The 27,822-nt window shown below is 50.4% G+C and overlaps 8 protein-coding genes across 8 annotated transcripts; 6 read left to right on the forward strand and 2 right to left on the reverse strand.

The window, feature by feature from the left end:
• Positions 1 to 88: 88 nt before the first annotated feature.
• On the reverse strand, positions 89 to 5,094 carry MRS44_012968 (uncharacterized protein; the record flags this gene model as incomplete). Its single annotated transcript, XM_046273075.2, has 10 exons — positions 89 to 1,256; positions 1,631 to 2,331; positions 3,114 to 3,313; positions 3,366 to 3,494; positions 3,548 to 3,748; positions 3,800 to 4,147; positions 4,201 to 4,510; positions 4,560 to 4,765; positions 4,822 to 4,888; positions 4,942 to 5,094. 10 exons carry the CDS (start codon positions 5,092 to 5,094, stop codon positions 89 to 91), a joined length of 3,483 nt encoding a protein of 1,160 aa, XP_046126447.2.
• A 704-nt stretch (positions 5,095 to 5,798) lies between these two features.
• On the forward strand, positions 5,799 to 8,273 carry MRS44_012969 (uncharacterized protein; the record flags this gene model as incomplete). Its single annotated transcript, XM_046282621.2, has 1 exon — positions 5,799 to 8,273. The coding sequence occupies one exon, from the start codon at positions 5,799 to 5,801 to the stop codon at positions 8,271 to 8,273; it is 2,475 nt and encodes an 824-aa protein (XP_046126446.1).
• A 626-nt stretch (positions 8,274 to 8,899) lies between these two features.
• MRS44_012970 (uncharacterized protein) lies at positions 8,900 to 15,942 on the forward strand (the record flags this gene model as incomplete). Its single annotated transcript, XM_046280284.2, has 6 exons — positions 8,900 to 9,497; positions 9,584 to 10,634; positions 11,256 to 12,842; positions 13,621 to 14,976; positions 15,041 to 15,827; positions 15,886 to 15,942. The coding sequence occupies 6 exons, from the start codon at positions 8,900 to 8,902 to the stop codon at positions 15,940 to 15,942; spliced, it is 5,436 nt and encodes a 1,811-aa protein (XP_046126443.2).
• Positions 15,943 to 16,536: 594 nt separating this feature from the next.
• Positions 16,537 to 17,785, forward strand: MRS44_012971 (uncharacterized protein; the record flags this gene model as incomplete). The annotated part of the gene is made up of 2 exons (XM_046282620.2): positions 16,537 to 16,598; positions 16,651 to 17,785. 2 exons carry the CDS (start codon positions 16,537 to 16,539, stop codon positions 17,783 to 17,785), a joined length of 1,197 nt encoding a protein of 398 aa, XP_046126442.1.
• Positions 17,786 to 18,839: 1,054 nt separating this feature from the next.
• On the reverse strand, positions 18,840 to 19,910 carry MRS44_012972 (uncharacterized protein; the record flags this gene model as incomplete). Its single annotated transcript, XM_046278976.2, has 1 exon — positions 18,840 to 19,910. The coding sequence occupies one exon, from the start codon at positions 19,908 to 19,910 to the stop codon at positions 18,840 to 18,842; it is 1,071 nt and encodes a 356-aa protein (XP_046126441.2).
• Positions 19,911 to 21,699: 1,789 nt separating this feature from the next.
• MRS44_012973 (uncharacterized protein) lies at positions 21,700 to 22,646 on the forward strand (the record flags this gene model as incomplete). Its single annotated transcript, XM_065618981.1, has 4 exons — positions 21,700 to 21,950; positions 22,097 to 22,253; positions 22,408 to 22,487; positions 22,583 to 22,646. The coding sequence occupies 4 exons, from the start codon at positions 21,700 to 21,702 to the stop codon at positions 22,644 to 22,646; spliced, it is 552 nt and encodes a 183-aa protein (XP_065475053.1).
• A 2,593-nt stretch (positions 22,647 to 25,239) lies between these two features.
• On the forward strand, positions 25,240 to 25,539 carry MRS44_012974 (uncharacterized protein; the record flags this gene model as incomplete). The annotated part of the gene is made up of 1 exon (XM_065618982.1): positions 25,240 to 25,539. One exon carries the CDS (start codon positions 25,240 to 25,242, stop codon positions 25,537 to 25,539), a length of 300 nt encoding a protein of 99 aa, XP_065475054.1.
• A 156-nt stretch (positions 25,540 to 25,695) lies between these two features.
• On the forward strand, positions 25,696 to 27,009 carry MRS44_012975 (uncharacterized protein; the record flags this gene model as incomplete). The annotated part of the gene is made up of 1 exon (XM_065618983.1): positions 25,696 to 27,009. The coding sequence occupies one exon, from the start codon at positions 25,696 to 25,698 to the stop codon at positions 27,007 to 27,009; it is 1,314 nt and encodes a 437-aa protein (XP_065475055.1).
• Between the last annotated feature and the right edge of the window lie 813 nt (positions 27,010 to 27,822).

Here is a 27,822-nt window from a genome sequence, read left to right on the forward strand (position 1 = left end):
TTATACTGCAATGCCCACTAGTTTTAACAAGAAGCTCACGGATTGTTCCATGTGGCAAATAGTCAGACAACCTAACACCCACCGAGCGTCATTCGCTATTCGAAAAGTGTACAATGATCTTTCCTCTGGTCCTTCCAGCCTTGAGTCTTCTATATGCATCCGGTACCTCGTGAAAGCCAAACTCTTCCTCCACAGGTATTCGAATCTTTCCTTCTTGCATCCAGCCAAGCACACGCTCAGCATCCTCGCGGCTGGTCTTCATGGCCAAGAACCCCCACTGCCTCGATCCACCGCCCAGGGATGTTGGTAGTAGTTTGATGCAAAACAGCTCTCTTATTCCCTGCCAACTAACATCACCGCCTATTTGGACATATGTTCCCTCAGGCTTTAGGTAGTGGGTTGCTGCTTTGTAGAGGCGCCAAGGCAAGTCAACGTTGTCGACAACGAGGTCTACCGGTGAGATCTTTCCGTTTTGTACCATTTCTTGAAGTGCATCCTCGACAGGGCTTAGGCGATAGTCAATGACTTCATCCGCCCCGAGAGATTTGCAAAGGTCGATGTTGAGAGTTGAACAGGATGTGACGACGTAACAGCCGAGTGCCTTGGCAATTTGGATCTGAAATGTTCCCGTGCCTCCTGAGCCGCCATTGATGAAAACTTTGAAGGGCTCCTTTCCCTCAGGCTTGATGGAATTGTACTTCGACACAAAGGGGGCAATGGCCTGACACGCCGTCACGCCACAAGTGCCCACGGTCGCAGCTTGGACTGGTGATACGCTGCTCGGAACTGGCACACAGCCCTCACTTGGGACAAGCACATACTCAGCCAAAGCGCCTTCGCGCTGCTTCTCGAGTAGGCGAAACATGACAAGCTGGCCCACGTGCAGAGTACTGTCTGTCGTTTTGACCACATGGCCAACGCCGTCAAGGCCAGGAATAGCAGGCATCGGATGGAGGTATTGGCCAACCAAGGGGGTTTCGGCAAACTTGATATCGACGGGGTTGAGGCTGACAATTTCAACTTTGATGAGAGATGATTGCGGCGGGAGTGAGTGAAACGAGGTGGGAAGAGTCAAATCTTCAAGTTTCATGTGCTTCTCGGCTCCTCCGACAGCTGTGTGAAATCTCCATGCCTTCATGGTGGAAGGAATGGAGAGTGAGGTGGTCCTCAGTGGGTCGGGCTCTGAATCCATGAGGCCTGTGGGCTTGGGTGCGGTTGCCATCGCCCGAGAAGTCAAGGCCCTGTGGGTGTACGTTCTGGTAATGTGAGAATAACGATTTCACAAAATGAAAGCCAATGTGCCAAAACTTATATAGACAATTCGTTCCGATGACCGAGTGATTTCGGAGGGTTCGGAAGCTTTCGAAATATGACGAGACGCAAACTTCCGAATGATGCTCTTGGTTCGGAAGGTTTCTTCAGGGGCGATCTAGTCAAAATACATTCACTCCTCTTATGCCCAAATGCCAATTCTAAACCGCCATCCCTGTATTGAAGCCCTAGTCTAAAAGTAAAACCCATGATCTAAAAGTGTATTAAAAGAAGAGAAACCCATTGTCGCTAATCCCAACTAATAAGCCCATGTCTAATGCACACCCTTTCCGCATCACCTCTTCTCTAGCACGAGTACGAAATGTCAAAGCCGTTGTTTTCGTCTTGGCCGAGGTAAATCTTGGTGCCGCTGTCTCCGTTCCTAAGGGAAACCTTGAAGTAGAGGGTCTCGGCGCAGTCAACACCGCCAGCGTCATGGGTGGCGGAGTCAAGATCGTCCCAGTTGGCAAAGTCGATGCCTCCGACGTTCTTCTTGGCGTCATCAAAGGGCTTGATGGAGTTGTAGGTAACATCCTTGCCCTCTGGGAAGCCCGACAGCTGCCTCACATCGGACACGCCATCGCTGCCTCTAACAATGAAGATTCGGTCAAGCTTCTCTCCTTGCTTCCAGCCGAAGCTGCAAGTCTTGGCCCCGGCGGGAATTCCGCTAAAGACGACCACCTGCTCAACTTGGGAGGCGCCATCATAAGATTCCAGACGGACACCCGGAGCTGCACTCTGGGCAACTTCGGGATGTTTGGGGAAGACGTTGTAGATGGCCGATGGCGTGATGACTGTCTGTCCCGACCCAGAGGGACATTCGCTTTCCGGCTTGTCGGGAGTTGAGGGGTTTGAGGGGGTTGGCTCAACGCAAGGATCTTTAGCGAAGCAGCCCTTGTGCTCGCCGCAGTGGAAAAAGAGGTGCCAGTAGCGCACTCGTTCGAAGGTTGCCGAGCAGCAAGGCCTGCAGGCATAGCGTTGGTCACTGCCATGAGGCAGGCCAATGAGGTAAAGATGTTGCTGATGAGAGGCATGTTGAGGTTGATGTGGGGAGGTTGGTCAAGAAATTGGATTTTATAATTAAAGTGTTAAATGACGGTGAGAGTAGGTTGGTCACTGTGAACGCGCTAGTTCGTGATGTTGGTGATGTCGGTTGTTGGTGATGGTGGGAGATGATGTGGAAAAGACGCAACACCGGGAGCTGATCTCAATACTTATATATGCATTTCATTACCCCAGACTATCCAGATTAGTTCCAGCTGTTCCGATGCTGTCTCACTGAGGCTCCGCCGAGACTATCCCCAGTTTACGAGGTTGGTAATTCCCTCGACTGCCAGCCAAGCCCTCAGCCTTGATGACATTGAAATCCATCTCGGCTTAGAGGTGGGCTTGGGCACAACTGGGCCAGTCATATAACAGCAAACAATCCCTGTCCGTTGTTGTGGCAGTGCGTAGGAGCCTCGAGTGGGGTGTGTTAATCACGCACAGGGCCTATTTATAGGTGACAGCTCACCTCAGCATCTATTTTCAGGGCTTTCAATAAAGTCTTGGCAGATTAGGCTCGGTAAGAACCACGGCCGACTTGGTAATCATGCCTACAGTCTTTGTCTATGCACTTGGTATTTGTTCTTCAACTGAGCTACTAGTAGGCATAAAATAAAGGTATTTTAAGTATTGAATGATAAAGTAATATCGCCTGGAGGGCTAAAACTACGACTACCCCCCTCACGAGATTGTTGTATCTACCTACCTTTGTGCCACATCTCTCCTATAGCCATATCGTTCGATGCCTAGTGACTAACTTGGTGGAGGGTCTGAATCTCGGTGACATATTTGCCCATCTTCCTCGCCGGAACACCTTTGGCATACATCTCATCGACCTCGGCAGCATTGCGGCGAGAACATTCCGGGAGGAAGAAGTAGAGCAGGACGCAGACAACAACCCCAGTCCCAAAGAATAACCAAGCGGTCTTATATCCCCAGTCGACGCCATCAACATCCACTAGTCTCGGGTTAGCATGGGGACAGCTACATGGATAGGCAAGCAATCTCACAAATGATGGGAAGGGATGTGTTGAAAGTCAGACCAAACACGACAGACAGACCGGAAGCGATACCAGCTGTCCTGGCACGGAGTCTTTGTGACGCAACCTCTCCAATAAAGGCAAAGCCGAGGTTACCAACTACGACACCTGTCAGTAGGACAATACGCCTTCTTTTGTACTGAGGTACTTACTGGTGGCATTGGCAAAAGCCCAGACACAAGCAACAAAGATGAGCAAGTTCTGGATTGGCTTCGTCTTGTCTACAAATGCCAGGGTGCCCACAACGAGAAGCGTGCCTGTGCAGACAATGACGGCAGTGAAGACCATGTTCCGACGGCCGAACCTATCTGTCATGAAAATGAGACAGATGGCAGTGAAAAGCTGGATAGAGCCTGAAGCGCTGCTGTGTTAGATAAATCAATGCGGGAGGTAATGTCACTTACACATGATGGTGGTGATAAGAAAGGCATTGTTAAATCCGCTTTGCTTAAAGAAGAGACTGGCATAGGTGTTGAGAAATGATAGCCCTGCGAGTTGTTGAGCACAGCCTGGAAGAGCGGCTCCAACGGTGCGGCGGATGTTGGCGCGTTGAAAGCACTCAGCATAGGACCGGACAAGGTCCTTGAACGTCATGTTGTCCTGTCCGAGCTCCCTCTGCAGCTGCCTCTCCTCGAGGATCGTGTTCTTTATGATGGAATATTCGAGTTCGACATCGTATGCCTCGACGTTTCCGTTGATTCGCTCGAGTGTTTTCTTGCCTTCGTCGTCCATGTCTCTTTCTGCGTAGTAGGCTGGGATAAGGTTAGTACTTCATTCAACGATTTCTAGTCATCAAACAACATACCAGGGGTTTCAGGTAGCCAGAGAAAAATCGGCAACATGATGCCCAAGAACCCCCACTGAGTAAGGATAGGGACCTTGTAGTTCTCAGGGTTTGTCTCTTGGACCAACATGAGTACAAGGTTGGCGAGAAACTTGCCAATGACATTCCAGAATCCATATGTAACAATCATAGCTCCTCTGATGTTTACTGGAGACCATTCTGTTATATAGATTGGCAGCGTTGCTTGAATGGCACCAATGCCGATTCCGGCGAGAATCTTAGCACCGGCCCAGTCTCTCCAGTCACGGACTACCGTCTCGAGGATCAGAGACTAGACGCAGTTAGCATTGAAGTCAATGACATATCTTTGAGGGACCCACCGCCGCAAGGACGATCCAGAGAGCGTACATGGTCATTTTGCGACCAATGATATCAGATATTGGATTCATCAGGACCATTCCCACCAACTGTCCCAAGGACTGCATAGCTCCCCAAAGGGCAGTGTAGTTTGCCTTGAGGTGAATTTCGCCGCTGTCTGTGACAAAACCAACATGGTCAATGAAACCTTGGTTGGCAATGATGTTTCCTTGGGCAAAGGTCAGTCCGTGAGGCTCTTGAAAGATTGATAAAGCTTGCGCATACCATTGAGGTTGATCTGGTATCCATCGGCGGCGGCGGCAATACAGAGGAGGTTGCAAACTAGAACAGCCTATTTATGGTCAGTAAAGAATGTCTGGATGCCAAACAAAAGGGCTGCCAGACCTTTCGGAATTTCTTGACCGTAGCCCATGCTCCCAAGCTGTCGGTCTCTGACTTCAAGGCTACCTGACCAGCCTTGGTGTCAGAGACGGCGCTTTCGAGATGCTTGGTGTCATTCTCGTCCCCGAGCTTCTCAATTTGCTCTTTTGTCGTCATGATGGGCACGCGGGGTTGTTACTGAAGAATGTTTTCTTTGGAGATGTTGCTGCAGAAGTGATGATATCGTTCTGGGAGCCAGGACGAGACGGGACATTTAAATCCACTTCAAGGCATCGTCTGGCGTTGTCAATTACCCCGAGCTTGGAACATGGGCCTGGTCCATACCCCGTGGAGAGATCGAACGAACGCGGGGATGAAGGTGGAGAAGGCATGGTGGTGTGGCTGCTCTCGAAATTAGGCAAAGTTGAACAGTGAGCCTCGAACTCGATCATCTAATGTCTGAGCATCAGATGACTCTTCCATACGCGGATGGGAGTGTCCGGGTGCCCTTGTTGGACTGTGAGATCCGACAGGGGTTTCCCGCTTAGCTTCTCCGCCTACTCCCTAGTTTACCGACTAGTTTACCGCCTAGCGTCATCCAGTCACGAGCCCAATCGCAAGCATTGGTGTTTGATGGATCGTATAATCTTGCCCCGAGTTACACTGCATGGTCCCAGAAACATGTAGAAACATGTGTCAACTCGATCACCTTGCTACCGAGGGGAAACTTCGTATAAGCTTTGGCCCGAGTTACCGAGAGGCGAAAAGCAGAAGTTCCCCCTCGACATTGAACTTCTTCCCTCTAATTCTCCTTACCCAATTCTATCACCGAGCTATTTTGTCTTTTTCAAACCAATATTGCACCACAAGCCTCAACAATCATGTCCCTGGAGTTTGATACAACCTGGATGTGGCACCCTGCCTTTTCGGAGGAACAGGGTGACACAGCCGGCTTGTTTGTTCACTTCAGACGGGAATTTGAGATCAAAGACGAGCCTCCCAAGAAGCTGATGATTCACATCACTGCTGATACACGCTACAAGCTGTACTTGAACGGTCAATACGTTGCCTTTGGCCCAGTCAAGGGAGATCGCGACCTTTGGTTCTACGACTCGATCGACATTGCACCGTTCCTCCGTCAGGGCCACAACAGGATCGGAGTTCATGTTCTCCGATTCTTCCACAGCACAAGCTATGCCCCTTCCTTTCCTCGACTGCCTCTGGCGGGTCTCAGAGTCTCTGTCTCGGACGAGCCCTGGGCTAAACTGCTCGAAAGCAGCGCCTTGTGGGAAGCCGCCATTGACCACTCCACTGTTCTGAGAGTCGACGAGCCGGAAGACCGATTTTTACATATTTATGAGCGCACATCCCGGTCGGAAACACGCCCTCTTGAGTGGGTTGCTTCGAAATTACTTGAGTTTAAGAACTCCACCGGGAACTCGCCTCCATGGCAGCTATCGCCTCGTCTGATTCCTCCGCTTCGAGTTCAAGACATGACGGGGCTGGGGATACACAATGTGCACAGTACTCTAAAGCCTGAGCTTTGGAGTGCTACTTTGCTCAAGGACTCTCTGTCTCAGGAGGTTGACGACGGTCTCCTGCTCCCGGCCGAGACCAAGCATTTTCTCGATTTCGAAATGCCTCATCTTGTCACGGCATTTCTAAGACTTCGATTCGAACGTCCCGGGATTGGTGGGGGCACCTTAACCGTCACGTACTCGGAGAGCTACGAGGATGAGTCAGAGGAGACTCCATGGGTCCGGCAAAAGGATGATCGTTGTGATTACAACAAGACGCTGCTTGGCCCCAAGGACATCTACGAGTTTCAAGGGGTGGCGCCGAGTGAATCTCTCGGGTACTACGGCGACGAAGATACCCTTGAGGTCTTCATGCCATTTCATTTCCGCACGTTTCGATTTCTTCATCTCGACTTCGATGTTGGACCCTCTGACTTGGTCTTTCTCGGTTTAAGCATTGAGTCCGTCAACTATCCCCTCGATGTTTACGCTAGCTTTGCAGTAGCTGGTACAGAGCCGGAGCAGAGTGATACCTGGCATCAGCTTTGGGAGACCAGCATCCGTACGCTCTATAACTGCATGCATGACTGCTACGAGGACTGCCCATTTTATGAGCAACTTCAATACGCTATGGATACTCGCAGTTCGTCACTCTTTACGTACCTTGTCTCTGGAGACGACCGCCTCGCAAGGCAAGCCATCATCCAACTTCACAACTCCTTCCAAGCGCGCCTCGGGCTCACAGCAAGTCGTGCCCCCTCACACAGAGAGCAATTTATACCTCATTTCTCTCTATACTGGGTGAACCTCGTCGCAGATCACTGGGCGTACTTTGGCGACAAGGCATTCGCGTCCCAGTTCCTGTCGGTCATCGATGCCGTGTTACGGTATTTCGACCGCCGTGTCGATCACCATGGGCTGGTTACTTCTGAAGTTAGGCCAGGGATATGGAACTTTGTGGACTGGGCCACGGAGTGGAAGCCTCATGGCATTCCTCCGGCTATCAACAGGACAAGCATCTCCACCTACGCAAATCAGCTGTATGCGTATACTCTTAAGCACGCAGCGCAACTGGTCAATGCCCTAGGACGGGAAGCCATTGCATTCGAGTATCGCAGCCGTGCGGAAAACATCATTTCAGCTCTACAAATACACTGCTTTGATGGCCAGTACTTCCCCGATACCTTGGTATCAGCAGCAACTTCTACAGACTACAGTCAGCACTGTCAGATCTGGGCCGTCCTCTGTGGTGCAGTCGCTGGGGAAAATGCCGAGAGACTACTACGGGGAAGCCTGGAGCGTACTAAGGCTGGCCATTTTGTGCAAGAGTCTATCTCAATGTCCTTTTACACCATGAGAGCCTTGAGTCTAGCTGGCGGGACTCTCTACAATGAGAACTTTGTTCAGTTTTGGGACCCTTGGCGTCAACAGCTGCAGCAAAACGTCACAACTTGGGTTGAGGATAGTGTATCGCAGCGTTCAGACTGTCACGCCTGGGGCAGTGTCTCGATATATGAATTCATGGTAGAAGTGGTGGGAATCCGCCCAGCGGAGCCTGGTTGGGCTGGCATCGAATTTCGGCCGAGGTTAGGGCTGTTCCGTAATATGAATGCCAAAGTTCCTGTCAAAATGATGGATGGCAAGGAAATTGGTCTGGTGCATGTGTCGTGGGCTACGGACAAGTCTGGGAATGCCGAGGTACGGCTGAGGCTGGACTTTGAGGGGTCAGCCAAGGTACCTGTGCGCGCTTTTCTTCCTGGCGTGGAAATGGCTTGCATAGCATCGGAGGAAGAGATGCGTTTCATCATTCAGAAAGACTTGTTTGTACAATATACTTGATGTAGATAGATGCTAGCTTCGTGAATGGTTGAGCCCTCGTTGTGGCAGAGCACACTTGGGGAATTAACCCTTCATTATGGCAATTCCCGATCAGCGTAGTCAGTAAATACTAAGCACTACCGTCTTCATCCTTTGACATGAACGGTGATAAAATATTGAAAGAGGGCTAAAGGGTGAGGGTCTCAATACGGAGTGCCCGGCCAACTAATTCATCCGAGGGGTTGGTTGCTAGATGATTTAGGCAAGTCGTATGACATCTCGCGACTCAATACACCGAGAAAGGGGTTGCCACTAAGTTCTAAAAGGTAAGAAGTGAGAATAGGGGTAAACACCTTCAGTCTAGCAAACATCAACTGGAGTCTCGGGGTACAACCCTCAAAGGAACTTCCCTGCATGGAACTATTGAGCTCGTGTGAGCTTAAGCACTCCTCGGGACTTCCGGAGTAATGATCGTCGTTCAACCCCACGTCCTCCCCCGCGAAGCTGGGGAAGGTAGTGTTGCTCGGTGATCGAATTGCCGAATACGCGGAAACACTGCTTGCGTGCAAAAAGAACCTGTATAAATGGATTGGCCTTACTCACGGTTTCACCACCTCTTTCTCTTCAGACCACAGTGATTTCTCAACATGTATTCTTCTCTATTTCCTTTCCTCGCCTTTGTGGCCATGGCCCCTTCTACAATGGCCAGATCCGTCCCAAGGGTCGATGTACCGCCGCCCACAAATCCAGAACCTATTCACCTCACGACATTACCTCTCCCACCTGTTTCCCCCAGCACCAACATCGGTGCTTGCACCTCGGAGATCAATCCAAGCGGCACAGGCTGCATGACCCTGTCGTCAAACTTGGATTTCCAAGCAGGTGGCTTCCTCCCAGATGGAAAGCATGTGCTGGTTTTCGTTACCTTCACCGGCGCGCCCCTATCTCCTGATCCTGCCAGTGTTTACAATGGTAGTCACATTCTAGCTGTGAAAACCAACGGCAAGAAGTTCCCCAATGGAGACCCCTGGAAGTGCCTGACTTGTGGGATACCCGACGAAAACGCCATCGGGAGAACCATGACCTTTGATTACCCTCAGGCATTTGGGGATGGGAAAAGGATTCTGTTCGGTACCAACATTCTTGACTGTGGAAAATACGACCTTGCCAGCAGAGAGTGTACCCCTACACGTTCTCACATCTATCCCATCCGATGGAACACAACTCCCGATGGTAGCGGCAACGGTGGCTCAATCCGAGAGCTGCGTTTACACCCCCCGACGATGTGCACATTGGCTTCAGTTCTTTTAGCACTACAAACGGAAAGCTAGGCCAGTTTGCCTACTTTGGCAGACTGCAGTTCAACGCTAAGCCAACGACTGGTACTACTCTGACTCCTCGATATGACCTTCTTCGAGTCACCCGGCTATTCAATCCGAATAGCAAGCAACCCGTCGAGGTCAAGGGGGGTGCCATCTTCGTCAATCGAGATGTCATTGCCGTGGGCGAATTCCGAGGATTTAGTGGCCGAGGCACTGAAGCTACGTACGTCGGGTCTCCAGTCGAGTCCTCCAACATCGATGTCTTTGCCGTGCACCTTCAGACCGGCAAGGTGAGGAGGCTCACTAGCCACCCTGAGTACTGTGACCCGGTGGCTATTTCGCCTGATGACCAGTGGGTCGCGATTGAGGATACACGCGGAACAGATCGGCAGATGTGGCTCTCAGGCATGAGGAACATCCCTCCCATCACCGATCTGATCACCACTTCCGTCACGTCGGCTACCAGGAATAATGGCCAGCGGCGGTACTTCAGACCGTACTTGCTGGATCGCTATGGAGACCGTGGGCAGTACTTTGGCCAGAAAATCAATGGTGGCCAGGGTGTTGCTGGCAGTGGTGATCTCGATGACCCTGAGTGGAATGCGATGGCTGATCCGAGATGGTCTCCTGACGGAACTCAGATCGTGTACTGGGAGGCTCAGACTATCGCACCGGCATGTGGAGGGAAGAACCCACTTCCATGCTACCCTTCAAAGGAGCCTGGTGGCAGGCGGACACGTGTGGTGTTGGCCACTCTCTCTACCCGGAAGCCACTCAAACTGTCTGCGGTCAAGCCCATCTCGGATGAGATCCCCTGGGGTGTGCCATATTCCCCTGGCCAAGCTACTCCAGCTCGACGGGCCCCGCCAGCAGGTAACTATACTCTGAAGGGCACGAGAGAGGGATACGCAGATGTTGAGATCGTTGGGAGAAATGATGGATCCATAAGCGAGATTAGTGTGACTTATTATGGTTACTCAGATGATGGGTCGACATTGCTCAATGGGTTTGAGAGAGTGGAAACCTCGACTTTATCATCAACCCTCACGCACATCGACTGGTATTCCAACCTCACGCAGACTGGAAAGTTAACAAACACCAAGATAACGAGCTCCGATGGGTTTCATCTCGATATCGATGTTTTAACAAACATATTTCAGGCAAATGGGACTTTGAAGACAACTATCGATGGACATGTTTACACACAGCCTGCCAATGAAACTTGAAGGAAGTGGCCATAAGGGAGCGGGTTTTATAACTCACTTTCGGGTGTGAATACCTGGTTCAGTAGCTTATTCTTTTCAATTGAGATTAGCAGTATACCGTGTTTGCGCGTGTGGATCACTGGTGAAAGCCGGCGGGCGTGTAAGATGCCATCTACGTCTGGTGATGAATGAGGAGCGCGAATTTAAAAGGGATAAGCTTCGGGCTAAGATTTGACCGAGGTGGATTGTCTATCCTCACAGATCAGGTGATTATTACCCTCCCCCGCATTCTGTTTGTGTCTGACTTTGGGGCTTTTCCACCCTGATGAGAAACCAGATACTACAATGCAAATACCCTTCCTTGTCTGCTAGGGATAGAGGTAGGTGAAGCCATGCGGCCTGTGTCAGCCTGTGTGCATTGCCGGTAGGTGCAATCTAACCCTTTAATCTTCTGTTGCTAACACAACCTCCAAAAGCGAGCGGCGCAAAAGATGCCTCCGTGCTCGACAAGGAACCAGCTGTGCCTACTGCATCGACAAGGGACTAGAGTGCACAGTCGACTTCAAGCCTTCACCCACCAAACGCTCAGCTCAAGGCTACGCCCCTCTCGTTGATCCTGACATACCTGCCACCTCTCACATCTCGGCCGCCGCCGTCCCTGACCCGGATCTCTCTGACGAGCTCATAGACCTCTACTTTATTCATGTCAATGCCTCATTTCCCAGTCTATTCCACCGCCCAACTTTGAAGGCAGCAGTTCGGGATGGCACAATTCCCAAGGTCCTTTTCCTCGCTATTATAAGCCTCTCTGCGCGATTCTCATCATACCCTGGTTTTGAAGGCATCGAGCCTTGCGATCGTGGTCGGCCGTATGCTGAAGAGGCACAAAGATTGCTCAACCTGCGCGACAAGTCGATAACCACGATACAGGCATGTATTCTTTTGGGGATCGTATTCCAGGTCGAGGGAGATCCAGACACCGAGTCTGTCTATTATGCAATTGCCTCACGCATGGCTCTGCTTCTAGATCTTCCTAATGCTGTGGCAGACTCACCCATTGAGCAAGAACTTTATCACCGAAGTACGTATAATATTGACATAGTTGGTTTTCCAGGCTCACCCCTCTTGGAAGTCTGGTGGTCAATCATCACAATAGAAACCTGGCACTCGGCTGCTCTATGTATCCCTAGGACGCTAAATCCCAACGAAAAAGTCCCCCTCCCTATCGACGAGTGGGAGTTTTTACAACTCAGACCTGGTTCTAGCTCGCCTGGCTGTGAATTGCGGATCAGACCCCATCCCAGTGCAGACTCATCATTGTCCTTACTTGGATACATGGTGGAACTTAATAGACTCCTCGACGACGTCAACAAACTCAACGCCGGCGTTGCTTCGGGGGCTACCAAAGATGAAGACATCCAGCAGTCGGTTCAGCAGCTATCAATTTCTTTTGATACTTGGAAAAGCAGCCTGCCGGTTCGATTCCAGTATAACGACGCCAATATTGCCTACTGGGTAGAGAAGAATCTTGGACAGGCTTTTCTCAACCTGTACATCCTGTATAACAATGTCGGCCAACGCCTATTCTACCAGTTCCTCTACCTCATCCAGGATAGCACGGATATATCACCAACAAACCCGACACACTGTTTTGCCAAGAAATGCAAGCTCTATGCTACGAACTTCTGCGAGATCATCCACCGAGCACAAGCACAACCACAGACTCAACTCTTATCCTCTCTCGTTGGCCACATGCTCGTCCTTGCATCCACGGTTCAATTACACACTCTTCTGTTCAGCACCGATGATGCTGAGATTGCAGCCGCGAAACTTCGTCTTGAACGGAACTTTGAAGTTTTGATGCATCTTAACTCATATTGGCCAAACGTCTCGACGGCGATGGCCAGGTTCAAGTCCTTCCACTCGGCCTGCCTAAGAAGCCGAGATAGCTCGTTTCGGTTGGGTCGATGGATGCTGCAGTTCATGCTGCAGTTTTCAAGGCCCTTGGAGGACAAGGGCGATACAAGTGAGAGTAGAGACTTCCGGGCTGTCGAGATATCAAGGTATTTAAATGATAGGTAACAAATTCTAAGCAAGGCCGAGGTGAGTGGGCGCCTTTATGCATCTTTGTTATGCACGGAATATTATTGTCATGTTGAGCTTGCTAGCGAGTACTTAGCAAAAAGAGCATATGTCACTTCTTGCTAAGTAGTTCTTATCAGCGCCTCCACGCTTTTAATTTGCTATCAGTCTTGACCATCCCCACAAGCCCCGACACCTTGAGACGCGGCAGGGCTCTGATGACTTGCTGCTCGGTATGATCAAAATACTCACATCTTGACGCATGATTGACTTCATGATTCTCTACTAATTTTCTACCCGGCTGACGCTTCTTCTCATCTTGTTGCGCTTGAATGCTTCTCTTCCATAGATGTCCGTGCTGACTCAGCACAAGATATCGTCATTTTTTATTTCAACACTCTGCAACCCAAAACATACGTTTCTTTCATAGAGACTCTCGCTTCGCACGCTTCACATAAAAGTTTCGCCATGCATGCTTTACATCAGTAGAAAATGAGGCCACTGGTTATGAAGAGGGAGTTATATAGAGATTGATCACTGGAAATGGTGCTAATTTCTCAGCGAGTCGGGAGAGTCTAGGGTAGCAGCATTTTCCTCGGCTGTGAGCGGATAAGAGAACACGTGAGACCGTCGTCATTTATCCGCCTCCCCTCATGTCAACGCGTAGCTTTTCCGTCACCTTTTCCGCCTCTCCATCAATCCTCCACCATCGTCGCTTTCAATGGAGGAAACACCTCATATGATGCTATCTCCCTCAAGCGAGGCCAGGGGAGGTGTTGAAACAGATGCTGAGACGCCCTCTATTCTTGTCGCAACTCCATCCGAGCTCACCTCGAGCAGATCCAAACGGAACAAGTCAACAGACGAAGTCGGTCCTGGGCCTCACAAGGTCCGCAAAGTGAGCCGAGCATGTGACTTTTGCAAGTCAAGAAAGGCCAGGTGCACAGGTGATCTACCATGCGCAAAGTGCGTGGCCAAAGGAAGAGAATGCTCCTACGATGCAAAGTACACTCGCGGCCGACCGCCAACACCACCTCCAGCAGAGACTCGCCCCAAGAGCTCGTCGACAGGTGCTTTTCCATCTGTCGAAGATATATCTAGGCACCACGCATTGTCAACCGGCCGTGGACCCACAACCGCTGTTGGTGATGACCTTGGCCTCTTGCGTCGACCGAACGAGAGCACTGTGGCATCCAGATCATCGCCAGAGTTGTCCATAGCGGAGATTCAGGGACAAGTGTTTGACTCAAAATCAGGCCTCACATTTATTCAACGAGCCCTGAAGCGCCTTTCGGCTCAGAATAAGAATGGTGCATCGGGAAAAGCCCAACCCTTGTCCGACAACCAATCGTTGATGACGGCGGGTGACAAGCCGTTGCCCGAGTTCCCCGGTAATGGCCTATCCACCCTTCCAGATCTTGTTGAGTGCAACAAACTGCTTGCACTATACTTCGAAGTATGTATTGCAACTTATCGCATGCTGCATCGGCCAACAGCCGAGAGATGGCTGGCGATCCTGAAGAGGAATCACGATGAGGGCCGCGCCTTGTGGAGCGACATTGGTCGAGCAGAGGCGGCCATTGTTCTGGCTGCACTGGCTATTGCTAGGCTCCATCAAGAGAAGTCCAGGGGCTTTTTATCAGCGGAAGACGAGAGCGAGGCACTCAGAGCCAGCGACGAGCTTTACGTCTTGTCAACTCGTTTCGCAGATGACGAAGCAGGGTTTCCGAGACTCGAGGCAGCGCAGGCCAAGGTCATCCATGTCCTCTACCTACTCACGACGTCACGATTTAACCGGGGCTGGTATGTCTTTGGTAATGCGCTTCACCTCGTCACCGCCCTTGGTCTTTATCGTCGTGGCAACTGGAAGAGAGGAATAAGCTCGCGGAACGACTACATCCACACTCAATGTGGTATTCGCACTTTCTGGACCGCGTATATCGTTGACAACTACCTTGCCGTAATATTCGGAAGGCCGCGGCACTTCCACGACGAGGACATCAACCAGGATCTTCCAGAGTCAGTTGACGATGAGGCAATGACAGTAGATGGTCCCATCAATGCGGCCGATACCCCCAAAGATTGCCACATTGATGCCCTGATATTTCACGCAAGGTTAGTCTCCTCAATAGCGTGCTCCTGTACAAGACTAGGCTCTCTAACTGTCAAATACAACTAGAATCGCCAAACTCGTTGGGTCAGTCTCTCGAGAAGTGTATACTTTCCGTGCCATCTCGGAAGCCGAGCGAGTTTCGGCTGCCAACCGGCTCATTCAACATGTTCGTGAATGGCATGCGAGTCTTCCGATACATCTTGGGTCTATACCCCCATCCATGCTCATTCCTAGCTACCGCCGCCAAGCGACAGTCTTGAGGTTGGCACACTTGCACGCCATCTTACACGCCAACCGACTGTTCCTTCTCGGCAGCTCATCCAACACGCACGAGAGCCAAGTCACAGAGTGCATCAAGGCTGCAAAGGCGGTACTGGAAACGGTCGATGAACTGGCTCAAGAGGGTCCAATCTTCCATGCATTCTGGTGGACACACTACGTAACCTTTTGCGCTCTAGTGGTCACATATGTGTGGGAGATTCGGCAACGTCGGATCAAGCATTCGAACTCCAGACATGATCGGTCCATGTTACTTGAGTTGGCTGAAAGATGCCATACCCATCTGGCTAATGCCACCGCCTCCAACTCACCAAGCCGACGATACGCCGTCATACTTGAGGAGTTTCGAACCGTAATAGCCGAATCCAATACTCGAACAACGACATATCCTCCAGAACAGATGGCAGAATTGTCAGATGTGGGCCAATGTGATCTACCAGAACACGCACTAGCAGTGGGTGCAATGCCAGGAAGCGCTGGACAACAAGTCGACATTGGGAACGCCTCTATATTGAACGATGCCCATTTGTTCAGTCAGTGGAATACCACAGACTGGCTGGATATTGATTCTTCAGTAAGTCAACGGAACCATATGTTAGTATACAAGATGCCCTTGCTGACAGTTTCGTTAGGCTTTTTGGATGCAGATGGACACAGATGAGAGTATCCTTTGGCCGGATATGGGCTAGCTATCTTTAAATGAAATATTCCTTCCTTTACTACGGACAGATCAAGTTAAAGAGCAGCGGCGTGCAATGAATCGGTAACCCGTGTTTGTGGCGGCTGATGAGGAGAAAACTGAAGTCCAATTCCTGGAGGGCCGAGGAAGCCAAGCAATCACCCGTGGATAGCGGAGGGAGAAGGACAACGATGGGCCTCGTCCTGAGTTTGACAGATAGTAACGCCAGGGTGATTTCATTTGACGTCTTCTTCGGCAAAGAGACGGACCAACCGGAACTTGCCGAGTTGGCCAGTACATAGATGATGGAGAGCCCCAGCGATGTCGGCCTAGGATGGGCGTCACCACCTCTGTCAGGCCCCGCCACATTTCAAAATCACGCCTTTCGTCTCCGACGCCTTTCAAACCATGTCGATAGAGATAACTGTCTTATCTCGTCACGCCATCTATTGTTCTTCTAGTAGTCTAGGTTGGTCAAACTTTTGCGCCAGGGTGGCCTAGTCTGGATCGTGGCTCTCGAGTATAAGAACACACTCCTTGACTTTCGACTTCCACAAGCTACAGCAAGCCAACCTTTATCAAGCTTTATCTACGACGACTCGAAATGCCTGAGCCAAGGACGATTCGCTGGGGAATCCTCGCAACCGGAGGCATCGCCAAGGCCTTGTAAGTTCAGCCACAATCCCTGACCCCTGGCTAGGTCCCTAATATGACATAGCGGCCGAGATCTCTCAGTCGACCCCAATACGCGGTCAGTTTCTGACATCCATCACGAACTTGTCGCGGCCGCATCTTCAACCGCAAAGTCTAGAGCGGAAGAGTTCCTTCGGCACTGCGATGCTCCATCTCACGCCAAGGCCTACGGTTCCTATGCTGAGCTCGTTCAGGACCCTGATGTTGAAATCATCTATATTGCCACACCTCACTCTCACCACTATCAGAACGCTATGCTTTGTCTTGAAGCCGGCAAGAACGTGCTCTGTGAGAAAGCATTTACTGTGAACGCCAAGCAAGCTAGGAAGCTCGCTGAGAAGGCCCGAGAGAAAAACTTGCTCCTGATGGAAGGGCTCTGGACTCGATACTTTCCCCTCTCCCTCTACGTCCGCGAGGTCATCGAGTCCGGTAGAATTGGTCCTGTTGAAAGGGTGTTGGCCGAACACAGTCTGCCGTACGCAGGTGGTTTCGAGGACGATTCCCACATTATGGTCAATCCTGATCTTGCCGGAGGGATTCTGCTCGATGGAGGCATCTACAGCCTGACTTGGGTATTCCAGTCTCTGTACAGCCTTCAGCCAGCAACTTCTAGAAGTCTCCCGACTATCAAAAGTGCTGTTGCCAAGTATAAAGGGACTGGTGTTGACGCAATGACTACGATCCTTCTCGAGTTCCCTCGGCCTGAGGAGCAGGGTGGAATCGCACATGCGGTCGCCTCAACCTCTTTGGGCTTGTCCAATGATGCCATCGCCCAGAGGCAAGGCGCAGTCGTGCCCAATATCCGCATTCAGGGACAGTACGGCGAAGTTCAGGTGTTTCCTCCAGCTTATCGACCGACCCGAACCAGACTCGTTCTGAAGGATGGAACGATTGATGATAAGCAATGGCCGCAGCCAGGCCCAGGCGAGGGAAGTGGATGGTACAACGGGTATGGATCCAGCCCTAATCCTGAAGGTCAAGGACATGGATTGTTCTGGGAGGCCGATGATGCTGGCCGGGCTTTGGTGGAGGGCCGCAAAGAGGGTACACAGCTGGGGTTGGATGAAAGTATCTTGATTATGGAAATTATGGACCAGGTGAGAGCCGAGGCAGGGATTATATACCCTGATGAGGTCGAAACCGTAGAATTTCCTCTATAGTGGTAGAGCAAGCCTGAGATCACCGATGTCCTTTTCATAGAGCATATATATGGCTGTCTTACAAATCTTGTTGCTGTTCACGATGATGACACTTGTGTTTTCTCTAGAAGGAAATCACTAGGTATAGTGGCAATGGAAAAGGTATCAACAAATGGAATCTGATATTATGACGGCGCAATCTGTTCAAGTGTTATTGTGACATCTGAACCGGATGTTTTTGGGCGCGCACTGCATAGCCATCGAGGCCCATCCCCTGTTTTGGCGATGAACGCGTTCATATCTCTAAGCCTGGATACTATGCCAAAGAGTTTTTAATTGGCTTATTTTTTGGTTATTTCCCGATCAACCAGGCTAAGATTTTTAATCAGCTCCTCTCTTGACGAGAACGGACCTCTCCCGCCCTACACCCTGCGCCCTACGCCCTACGCCCTACGCCTTGCCCTAGACCCTGGAAGCTTGACGCCTTTGCATTGATGGCTTGACGCTTTGGCAGGGTAAACTTGGCATCACGAACAAAACATGCAACGACAATGGATACTTTGATCGAGAAGATAGGTCTAACTTGGCCGGCCCAATTTGCCAGGATTTGTACAGCAATTAGGCTTAATTCGCGGCAGGTTTCGCGTGGGTTTTCTGGTAAGGCGCTTCGGCTATCAGCCTATCTCTATCATGTGCAGTGAAGATTAAAGGGCGCGTAGCAGAAGAACGATTACCCTGTTAGATGTGTCCTTTGTTATTGTTATTGTCTTCTACTGTGGGCAGTAGAAAAGACTAAAAAAAAAAAAAAAAAGAGGCCACTGTGTTAGCATTGGGATATAATGTTATGAAGGGTTGATATTGTGTTCTTTGCTATAGTTGAAGTCCAGCCCTTGATGGGATAACTAAGCCAATAGATAGTTATTGTTATTGTTGTCGATTGCCTCTTCAGGCTCTTCTACAGAAATCGTCGATAATAACAATAATTACCCTATCGCTGAAAAAGTTCCCACCCTCTTTGTAAATGCCTTGCTTTTACCAACCCTCATGAGTTTAATAACCACCCAGTCCTTTTGTCTTATACTTCGGAATAGCCTGGCAGAACCTCTGTGACGCATGGCCATCCCCCTGACTCAAGCCCGGCATATAACGTAGAAGCGCCAGAAGGGCGTTGGGGGCTCTCATAAAGCCCCGTATGATCCATGCTGACCTGGGAAGGCTCCAAGATGATCTGAATTGGCGTAGAGAGTCTCAATCGGGTCCCCGCGATGTTTAGGACCAGATGGGTTGTATAGGTGCGGGAGATGAGGCAGCTGTAAAAGGTCGGGAGAAACATCTTGGTGTGCATGGGCAATTGAAGTGGAACCTCGATGGCTGCGGTGTGAAATATGGGTGGCACGCAATGCCCATGTCGGATAGTCTTAGACACGACATCTGGGCGTGGGTGTTGAGACCATTGAACCTGAATGGTTGAAGGGTCCAGAGAGACTGTTTTCCTCCGGTATGGATAACAATTGATCTCCATCTCTTTCATGCTCGGTAGATGTCTCATCGGCTCATAGCTGTACAATGTCTGTGCCTCGAGCTTTGCAGAGATGGAGCAGTACTGAGGTGGAATGATATTCACGGAGGAGGGTTCGAATGTCAAACCAACGGGAACTGTAAAGCGGCCTGCTCTGTATCCGTCATTTGTAAGCCGGATGGCCCCAGGTTGCGCGGCAGTTGCTTTTATCTTGCCATCAGAAGGGGAGAGAAGGTGTGTGCCAACGTTGCACGACTGTTGTAGAGTGTATGCTCTGTTCTCATGATCGAGGCTCAACGGCGGATCCTCAAAGGTTGCGCCGATAACATTCACTGCCTGGTAGGCCTCTAGCCTTAGGGTGGCCGAATCTGTCAATGATTTCCCCGACATCCAGGCCTCGATGGAGTATGTGATGGTGGCTAGCTCCAGACCCATGTCATCCCTCTCCCAGCTGCCCAACGTTGGTGGTAACCGTAAATGGTGGTTTTGCGTATTCGATGTTTCCACACGATGCGAGCAGGCTCCTATCGCCAGTTGTATAGGGACGGTGAAGCAGAAGGGGAAGTTGTACGCCGTGGATGGCTGAATGACGCGATCGGTAGGGTATGTAGATGCTGAGGTAGGCATTTGTAACCTCAAAAATTGGTGAGATGCTATCTTGACAACATCCGGATAATGTTGTCGGGTCTCTGCTCTACCCACTAGCAGGATCTGTAGGCCCTCAAGCTTCATGGCCTTGGCCGTGTTGAGGACCACCTCCCCTGCGAGCCTAGATCCAGACGTATAGATCTTGGAATTGAAGTGATGGTCGAGAATGATGGTCAGACCCTCGTTTTTCGCTCTGAGAAAACGGAGAGCTGTATTTAATACGTCGATCCCCCATAGCGAACTTTTCCAATTGCGCTTAATTCCTAGTTGATGTTGGTCGGGAGGCATCAATACGACGCAGCTTTGCTCGGCGCTGGTGAAATATTGTCTGGTTAAGTAATAACGAGGAGTATAAGACTGGTGATATCTATCCAAGTTGAGATGGAGAATTAGTTTTATCTATCAGCGCATTCGAGAGGAAGCTCAGTTGTCGCATTTTCCAATGGCATCGCCAGCAGCCACCCGCGTACGGAGCTCCATACGCCCTTTGATGGTCTCACGCACCCCTTCACTTCGACCCCACTTCATGTCTCCGACGCTCTCCAGCCAGGGTGTGCTGGGCTTGGCCAACCTTTCTTCCTTTCATGCAAGGGTGCAACGATACGAGTGGTGGAGGAGACGGTTGAGTTGAGAAGCCAAGAAACAACAAAAGAAGTTCAGCAGCGGAGATAGCACGTGCATGCTATGTCTCTCCTATTGGCAGACAGGTTGGGATGCCCCTCTCATCTCAACCAATATTCATGATCTGACAGCCATGGCGCAAACCATACCGCAGCCACGCCATAACCTTGACGTAAGGACACCACATGCCAAAAAGCCACGGTGGAATGTGCACGACCGAGCCAACCGTGGATTGCGAGTTTGGGTCTTTGTAGCAGTGCGGCAAGTTCCAGTTGGGTGAGGTGGTGACGCTCGCATCAACGGGACTGGAGGAGGGGGATGATCAGGGGTCGAATTCTTGAATGCCAGCTTCAAGCCATCAGACCACCTCCTATTGATAGGTCAGCCATTATCTTAGAGCCGAACGTTTAAATGCCCGATGCTTTTCTTGGCCAAAGTAGGCACACGACACGTCTACGACCACCCACACAGAGTCGAGGCCACGGCACCCCTTTTGCTATCAAGCTGTCTCCAACCACCCATTCAGTTCTCCTTTGGCAATTCTGACACGATAGACAGGGTCCATCTGTCATGTTCCTGCGCATTGCGACCCCGGATATTTCATCATGTGTGAGCTCTTAACACCCTTGCAAGACATCCATGAAGCTTACTCTTAGGAACTGAATGAAAAGTGAGTACATATGGTCGCATCCCGATACGAAACTCTACAGTAATCCAAGGCATCGGATCGGATGTGGACGACTTGGCATCACCATAGCGACCCGTTCAGCCAGCAATTGTGGTGTGATGGAGTGAAAATCTCGACCTATGGAGACAGCTGAAGGCCATCCATAACCGGCATCTGTTTAACCTTTTTCATGAGACTCCGCCCAAACCTCGCTTATCGTTGGTTGTGTGTTCTTGATGGTTGCATACCAGCCCTTTCAGCTCTGCACTGGGCTTGAAGTTTAAGGCTACGAGCTGGTTGCCAAGTCCAGACCATGGGGAGATTGAACGTGCAGTCCACCCACCTGCAAGACATATAAACTCCCGGGAGTTCCTGGACAAGACAGGGGAACCCTAGCATCCTCTTCTAGACAATCGGTTTCGAGACTAAACACCATCTTGACCTAATCTTTCTTCGCGATCAACGCGACCCGCCTCCAAAATGTCATATGAAAAATCCGGATCAGCCCACAAAGTCGCGTCCATAATTCTACGACTGGGGCAAATTTCTTGCGCTGCCATTGTCATCGGCATCCTTGCGCGATTCAGCTATCTTCTCAGTATCCAGCAGGTGCATGAGGATGGCCGCCTCGTCTACGCAATGGTGGTTGCTGGCATATCCATCATCTATTCATTCCTCCTATGCCCACCTTTCAGAAACTTGTTTATGAGCTTCCCATGTGACTTTGTGCTGTTCGTTATGTGGCTCGTGGCGTATTGCCTGCTTCAGACCGTATGGCCCCTCTCCTGTACTGATCGGCTTACTCTACTGAGAGGACAGGGTTTACTGACTGGGTGTGATATGAATAGAGATCGACGACTCACACATGCTCCTCTAGGTGGTATCGTACCTACTGGGGCTACTACTGGGGTAGTTACTGGCGTGTTGGCCGTCCTGGAGTCGTCAACGTCGGCAGAACGGGATGTTCACAATGGAGGACAGTCCTGGCATTCTCTTTCATTGCTTGGTTTGCCTACCTGCTCAGCGGGATTTTGGTAAGTTTTATTTTTTACATACTCAATTTGCTCTCTCTGGTCTGGAAAGAGACATTATCACCCCCCACGAAAGCCCAAGACCCTCACACTCGCCGTTTCTATTGTTTAGTTGTCGCCTTCAACACCGGATGGCCGCTGACGCAATTATCATTAGGGAATCTACGTCTTCCACAAGTACATCCATGTCAAAGAGACAGCCACCGAGTTCAAACACCAGGCTAAGAAACATTTGGGGTAAGTTGGAGATGTAGTTGGTGATTTGTCTTTGGGAGCTTGAACTAACTCGCCTTGCACTCAAGCCGCGATTCTCAAGAAAACGACTATGGAAGGCCGGTCAACGAGCCGAATGTGGCTGCAGTTCCACCGCCTGTCACGCAGGTGTCTCAGGTCTAGCAGGGAGAAGGACCGATGGGAACTTCCTTGGGCACACATGCTATAATTGGAATTTGCTGAAGGATGTGTTAGTCCGTAGGACCTGCTAGCTGCATGCGTGTGTGACGGAAGTTGGGAAGAACTGGCTGTGATCACCAGGGTACCAGATTGGACTGACCGTAACAGACCAAGAAGATTGATTAAGTAACTTGGTGGCTATTTGCTTCCTTTGGTAATTTGGATGCTTGACCTAGTATCAAGGGTTATCTGTGACTCATAACCCCTGCTAACTTGCCCCCAGAGGAACTAGTTCTCTCTACACATCCTATAATGAAAACTCTTGTGGCTATCTAGTTACACTTTGCCAACTCTAGTAGAAGCATCGTTGCTATCTATTGCCATATTGCAAAGTGGCTTTATCCTCTGCAGACTAAATTATACATAGGGTCTACCCAAGAGGTTTGTGGCTACGGTACGCAGAACCTCAATTGGCAGACAAGACACAAATCAGTTTGGCGACCACGATATTGTCCTAATATGATACCCAGGTTAAGATGAAATAACTCTAAGCTCCAGAGAGCCGGTATCATCCGCCCCCCTCATCTGACCAAACATAACAACGGTTGCCCAAAAGACGATGCATTAATTGGGTTGATTTAGTGTTTTCTTTGCTTGGTCGTCAAAGCGCAATATATTAACCGTGGTTCAACATCTCTCTTGCTATTCATCTGCAACCCGTGTATTGGAGGTGGCCTCATCTCTTCAGCCTCACTACCTAGCCAGATAGGCAGTAGTCGATAGAGTCCGCTCAGCCCCCAGGTTTTGGTCAGCAACCCCTAACCGAATTCATCGGCGTGTCAGCTGCACTACCGTGAAGTGACTTATCATTGTAATTTTTAGAAATGTGCAGAGGGTGGCGTCTCTGTCTTGCTCCGATTTGAGGAAGTTCTGCAGCAGTGGCTGCGAAGGGGAATTTGATCGGAGCATGCGAACGTTGTTCTGTATGCAGGAAATTATGGAAAGGAGCGATGATTGACAAGGCCGAGAATCAGGCTGTCACAATGGTAGAATGGCCAACCTTCCCAGATTCAAAGCCTGCCTCGGGATTGGCGTTGTGCACCATAAAGGAGAAGTCGCTAATGCGCCATCACTTGCTGACCCCCTTGTTGCGCCCATTCATCATGATTGAAAAATCCTTCGTGGTTGCACACAGTCGCAAATTGCGTGATGTTGGTCGTGAGTACCGCCTAGAGGGAGCTGTGAGAACCTCTAGCAAGTATCTCGAGCTTATGCAGCCGGGCGAAGTGATCTGCAAGGCCGGGCGGGCCTGCCCGTGATATGGATAGGTGATTTGGAGCAAGCACTGTACCCTCTTAGGTCTCACTTGCAGCTGGGCTGAGACTTGCAGCTGAGCCGGCCGCCCACTCCTTCTCGCCTCGGGGACTTGCAAGTGATGTTCCATGTAGTTTTGGGGCTATGCTCTAACCAGTAAGATAATAAGCCCCACAGCAGGAAGAGGCGTCAGGCATCAGTCACCTCACGATCCAACATCCATGTTATTTCTTCTTACCTGCCTTATGCTCCCTGATGTCTTCAACCAAAATCCAGAGGGTCTTTGCTGCTTCGTCTGTTCTTACAGCGTTTGTGAGATCGCCTGTTCAATCTGTCCATACTTCCCATCTTTCTTCGCTTGCGTCCGGTCACGTCCCGGGATCTGTACCAAGTGAGCCCTATCAAGCCCCCTTGATCTAGGTAGCCTTCCCGTCCTTTTGCGGACTGCTGCCGCTTCCTTCCCGTCCGACTCGGGATGATTTTCCCTGCTCAAATTAATATACTAACGCCTACGTCGGCACAGGCCAAGCTGCGTGGTTCTTATCTTGATTAAAACGCTCTGATTACTCTGAAGAAGGCAAAATCAACAAAATGGACTACCATCGATTAGCCGAAAAGCGCCCTCTGGATCTCTGCGAAACCTGCGCATCTGCTTTTCGCAACACTGTCATAGATCTGTCGAAGCGACATAGCACTCTGTACCATATTCATACCACTATTGACGGATTCATAAATGCAGCGGACCAAGGATGCTTCATATGCTATAACGTGCTCAGATCGATAGGCATACCGGAGCAAGAAATCGTGCGAAGTATTCGAGATTCAATTCATCATATCAAGGGTGTCCCTCGGGAAGATTCTTGGAATTGGCTTTCAAGCATCACTTGCTTCTTCGTCTCTTGTGAAATACAGACGCAAGACATTTCCCGGCTTTGGATAACCGCGCGTATGATGGACTCATTCTTCATTGACACGAGATGGGACTACGATCCTAGCGTCGTACCAGAACTTCAGACCCAGCTTCATCACATGAAGAGCTACTTGCCAATCTTTCCATCGAGTGAACGATTCACCTTTGAGGTCACGATGGCTCAAGATCTAAATTCGAAAAGTATGAAAACGATAGCGCGGATTCTAAGCCCTGCTGCTACCTCTACATTCTGGAATTAATAGCTGATTTGTGGTTTAGATCTTCATCAATCTCAGGTCACTTCCACCTCGACAGCATCAGACGAAACATTCTCTAAAGTTCACAACTGGATTCGCGTCTGTGAATCTAATCATGCACTCTGTGCCAAACGTGGCGATACTGGGTCGTGGTACCCCCACTAGGTTGGTGGGCCTCGGACTTCCTGACGAGCTGTCCGAAATCGCTGCAACATTGCAAGCCAAGCTCGTCCGAGGGGATGATGTTCCTCCCAGAACTCGATATATCACGCTCAGCCATCGCTGGAATGATGCAAACCAACTGAAGCTCAGCAAGGAGTTACTGGATCGCTGGTTGCAAGCACTCCCCACTAATAAGCTATCTCCAATCTTCCGGGACTTTGTTATCGTTGCTCGCCGTCTTGGCATTCGCTAGGTCTGGATTGATTCCATCTGTATTATCCAAGACGGAGACGCCGGCGCTGACTGGTCTCACCAAGCCGGTATCATGGACCAAGTCTACAGAAACTCGTTCTGTAATATCTCGGCCGACTAGGGAAGCAATACGGAAGGTCTGTTCTTTGATCGTGACATGAGCCAATTCAGCCAGCCAGATATCTTTTTACGCCTCAAAACTGACAAGGAGACCGATGAAGTGACCTATAGCTATCTCGTGCACGACATGCAGACATGGGACAGAGAAGTAGCTAAGGCGCCTCTTAGTTCAAGAGGATGGATTATACAAGAGTGGATCTTGCCAGCGCGTACCCTACATTTCTACCGCAGGGAGGTCTTCTTTGAGTGTTGCGAAGGGGCAGCCTGCGAGCGCTATTTTCGGGGGATGCCAATTTTCGGTCGCGTCAAGTCACCTATCCATTTCAAGGACTTGCGGCTCGAAGCAAGAGGCAACCTAGAAAGCCGGGGTATTGTGCATTGGGAGGACGCTCTTGGACAGAAGGTCTATTACTACAACGCCTGGACTCGGATCCGAGACGCCTACTCCTCGTGCAGCCTGACATTTGCAACGGACAAGCTTGTGGCTATTTCTGGAATATGTCGCTATCTGAAATCACATCTTTCAGATGACACCTACGTGGCAGGAGTATGGCTTTTCAACCTTGCCAGTCAAATGACCTGGTACTGCGACTCCGAGGAGTTATGCCTACGCCGGGCCGAGGACCAGGATGTTTCGAAGGGCCGCATCGCCTGGGATACATCAAGCACACCAGGTATGCCTTCCTTGGTTCCTGCCATGGAATATACGGCTCCAAGCTTCTCCTGGGCATCCGCAAACTACCCCGTTACGGGAGGTAGTGCCCTTGGGCTGGGGGTCTTGGTAAGTGCGACTTGTATTATGTATCGCGATAGCGGGTCGAGCGGGCGAGACGACTCAATAGCCTGGGATATATTCGGCCCAGTGTCTGCGAACCTTGTTGAAGTCAAAGTTGAGGGAGAGCTAAAGAGTGCTAAGCTTGTTGATATTGGCGCGAAAACCCTCGTCGTATGGCCTTTAATATACGATTACGACAGCAGATATATGAATCCCTCCCATGGGTGGGACTCATACAGCCCGCATTTTGTATCAGCCCGGCTCGATTTCGCCGTCAGTATATCTGATGTGCCAGCCTTCCACGAACGAGTCTTTTACTACATGCCTTGGCGAGAGTATCAGACCGATTTCGGAGAGTCTTTTGCAATTCCATATCGAGAGTCGAGTTCAACTCTTCCGCAGTTTTTACTTTTCGAGCTTGTTGATATTAACATGGGCCGCTTTCGTCGTATTGTGATATTTCACGCGAGCGCAAATGACGCGCTTGAATACACGCAGTCTCAGCCCAATGAGGCAGAGCTCCCTTGTTGGGGTTATAACAAGGAGACGGGTAAACATACCATCTATATTATTTAATACAGGAAAATTTTCCAGGGGATAGTCAAAGCCTGGAAGAAATTGTATGGAAAGCTGGTAATCTCTGTGGAGCCAGCTGATTCTCTGGCGCCGGAGTACACGAAGACTTTACTTTTCTGCAAGTATATCAAATTCCTAGTGGCCACGGGACATGGTCGGTACCTATGTAAAAGGCCAAGGAGGGCATTATCGAACTTGATCGTAAGGGACTCGTAAGGGACCGGCCTGCAGGATCGACACCCTTTCCTCCTAGAGATAGCCAAGGACAATGCAGGTCTCTTACCCTACCGAAGCTAGAACTAGCCAGAGCTAGAGCCGTACAGAACAGGGTCCCAGATGGCATAGTTCTCAGGGTCTTCTGGCTCAGTTACCCCATCGATGACTGGGCTTCAACTATAACAAAGAACACATTATCAACACATCATAGCTCGAACGACCATTCCTCAAGGCTGCGTATTTTAACCGTGTCTCACAAACGCCCGCCCATTTCGATGACTGCGTCCGCGATATTCACGGCTTGCAGGCAGAAGATGCATGTAGCATTCTTATTGGGCGGGAGTATCTTCGCCAAGACGACGATACAGGGCCTTTTGCCAAGCCCTTGGCGCAGGAGAGCGGTCGGTTGGGGAAACGCCTACCAGTGCGTCGTGGAACGAATCCATATCATGCAGGTTCGGCACAGAGTTGAGGGGATGATCTTGATGACGACCTTGGTGAGGACGAGGGTAATGAGGTGCGGCGATTGGAGCTGGAATTAGAATTAGAGAGATTGAAGAGTCAGAAGGGCCTCAAAGCTGAAGCAGCTAGAGGCTT

The sequence above is a fragment of the Fusarium solani genome (genome assembly GCF_023522795.1).
Source record: "Fusarium solani strain SB1 chromosome Unknown bctg00000008, whole genome shotgun sequence".
Lineage (NCBI taxonomy): Eukaryota > Fungi > Ascomycota > Sordariomycetes > Hypocreales > Nectriaceae > Fusarium > Fusarium solani.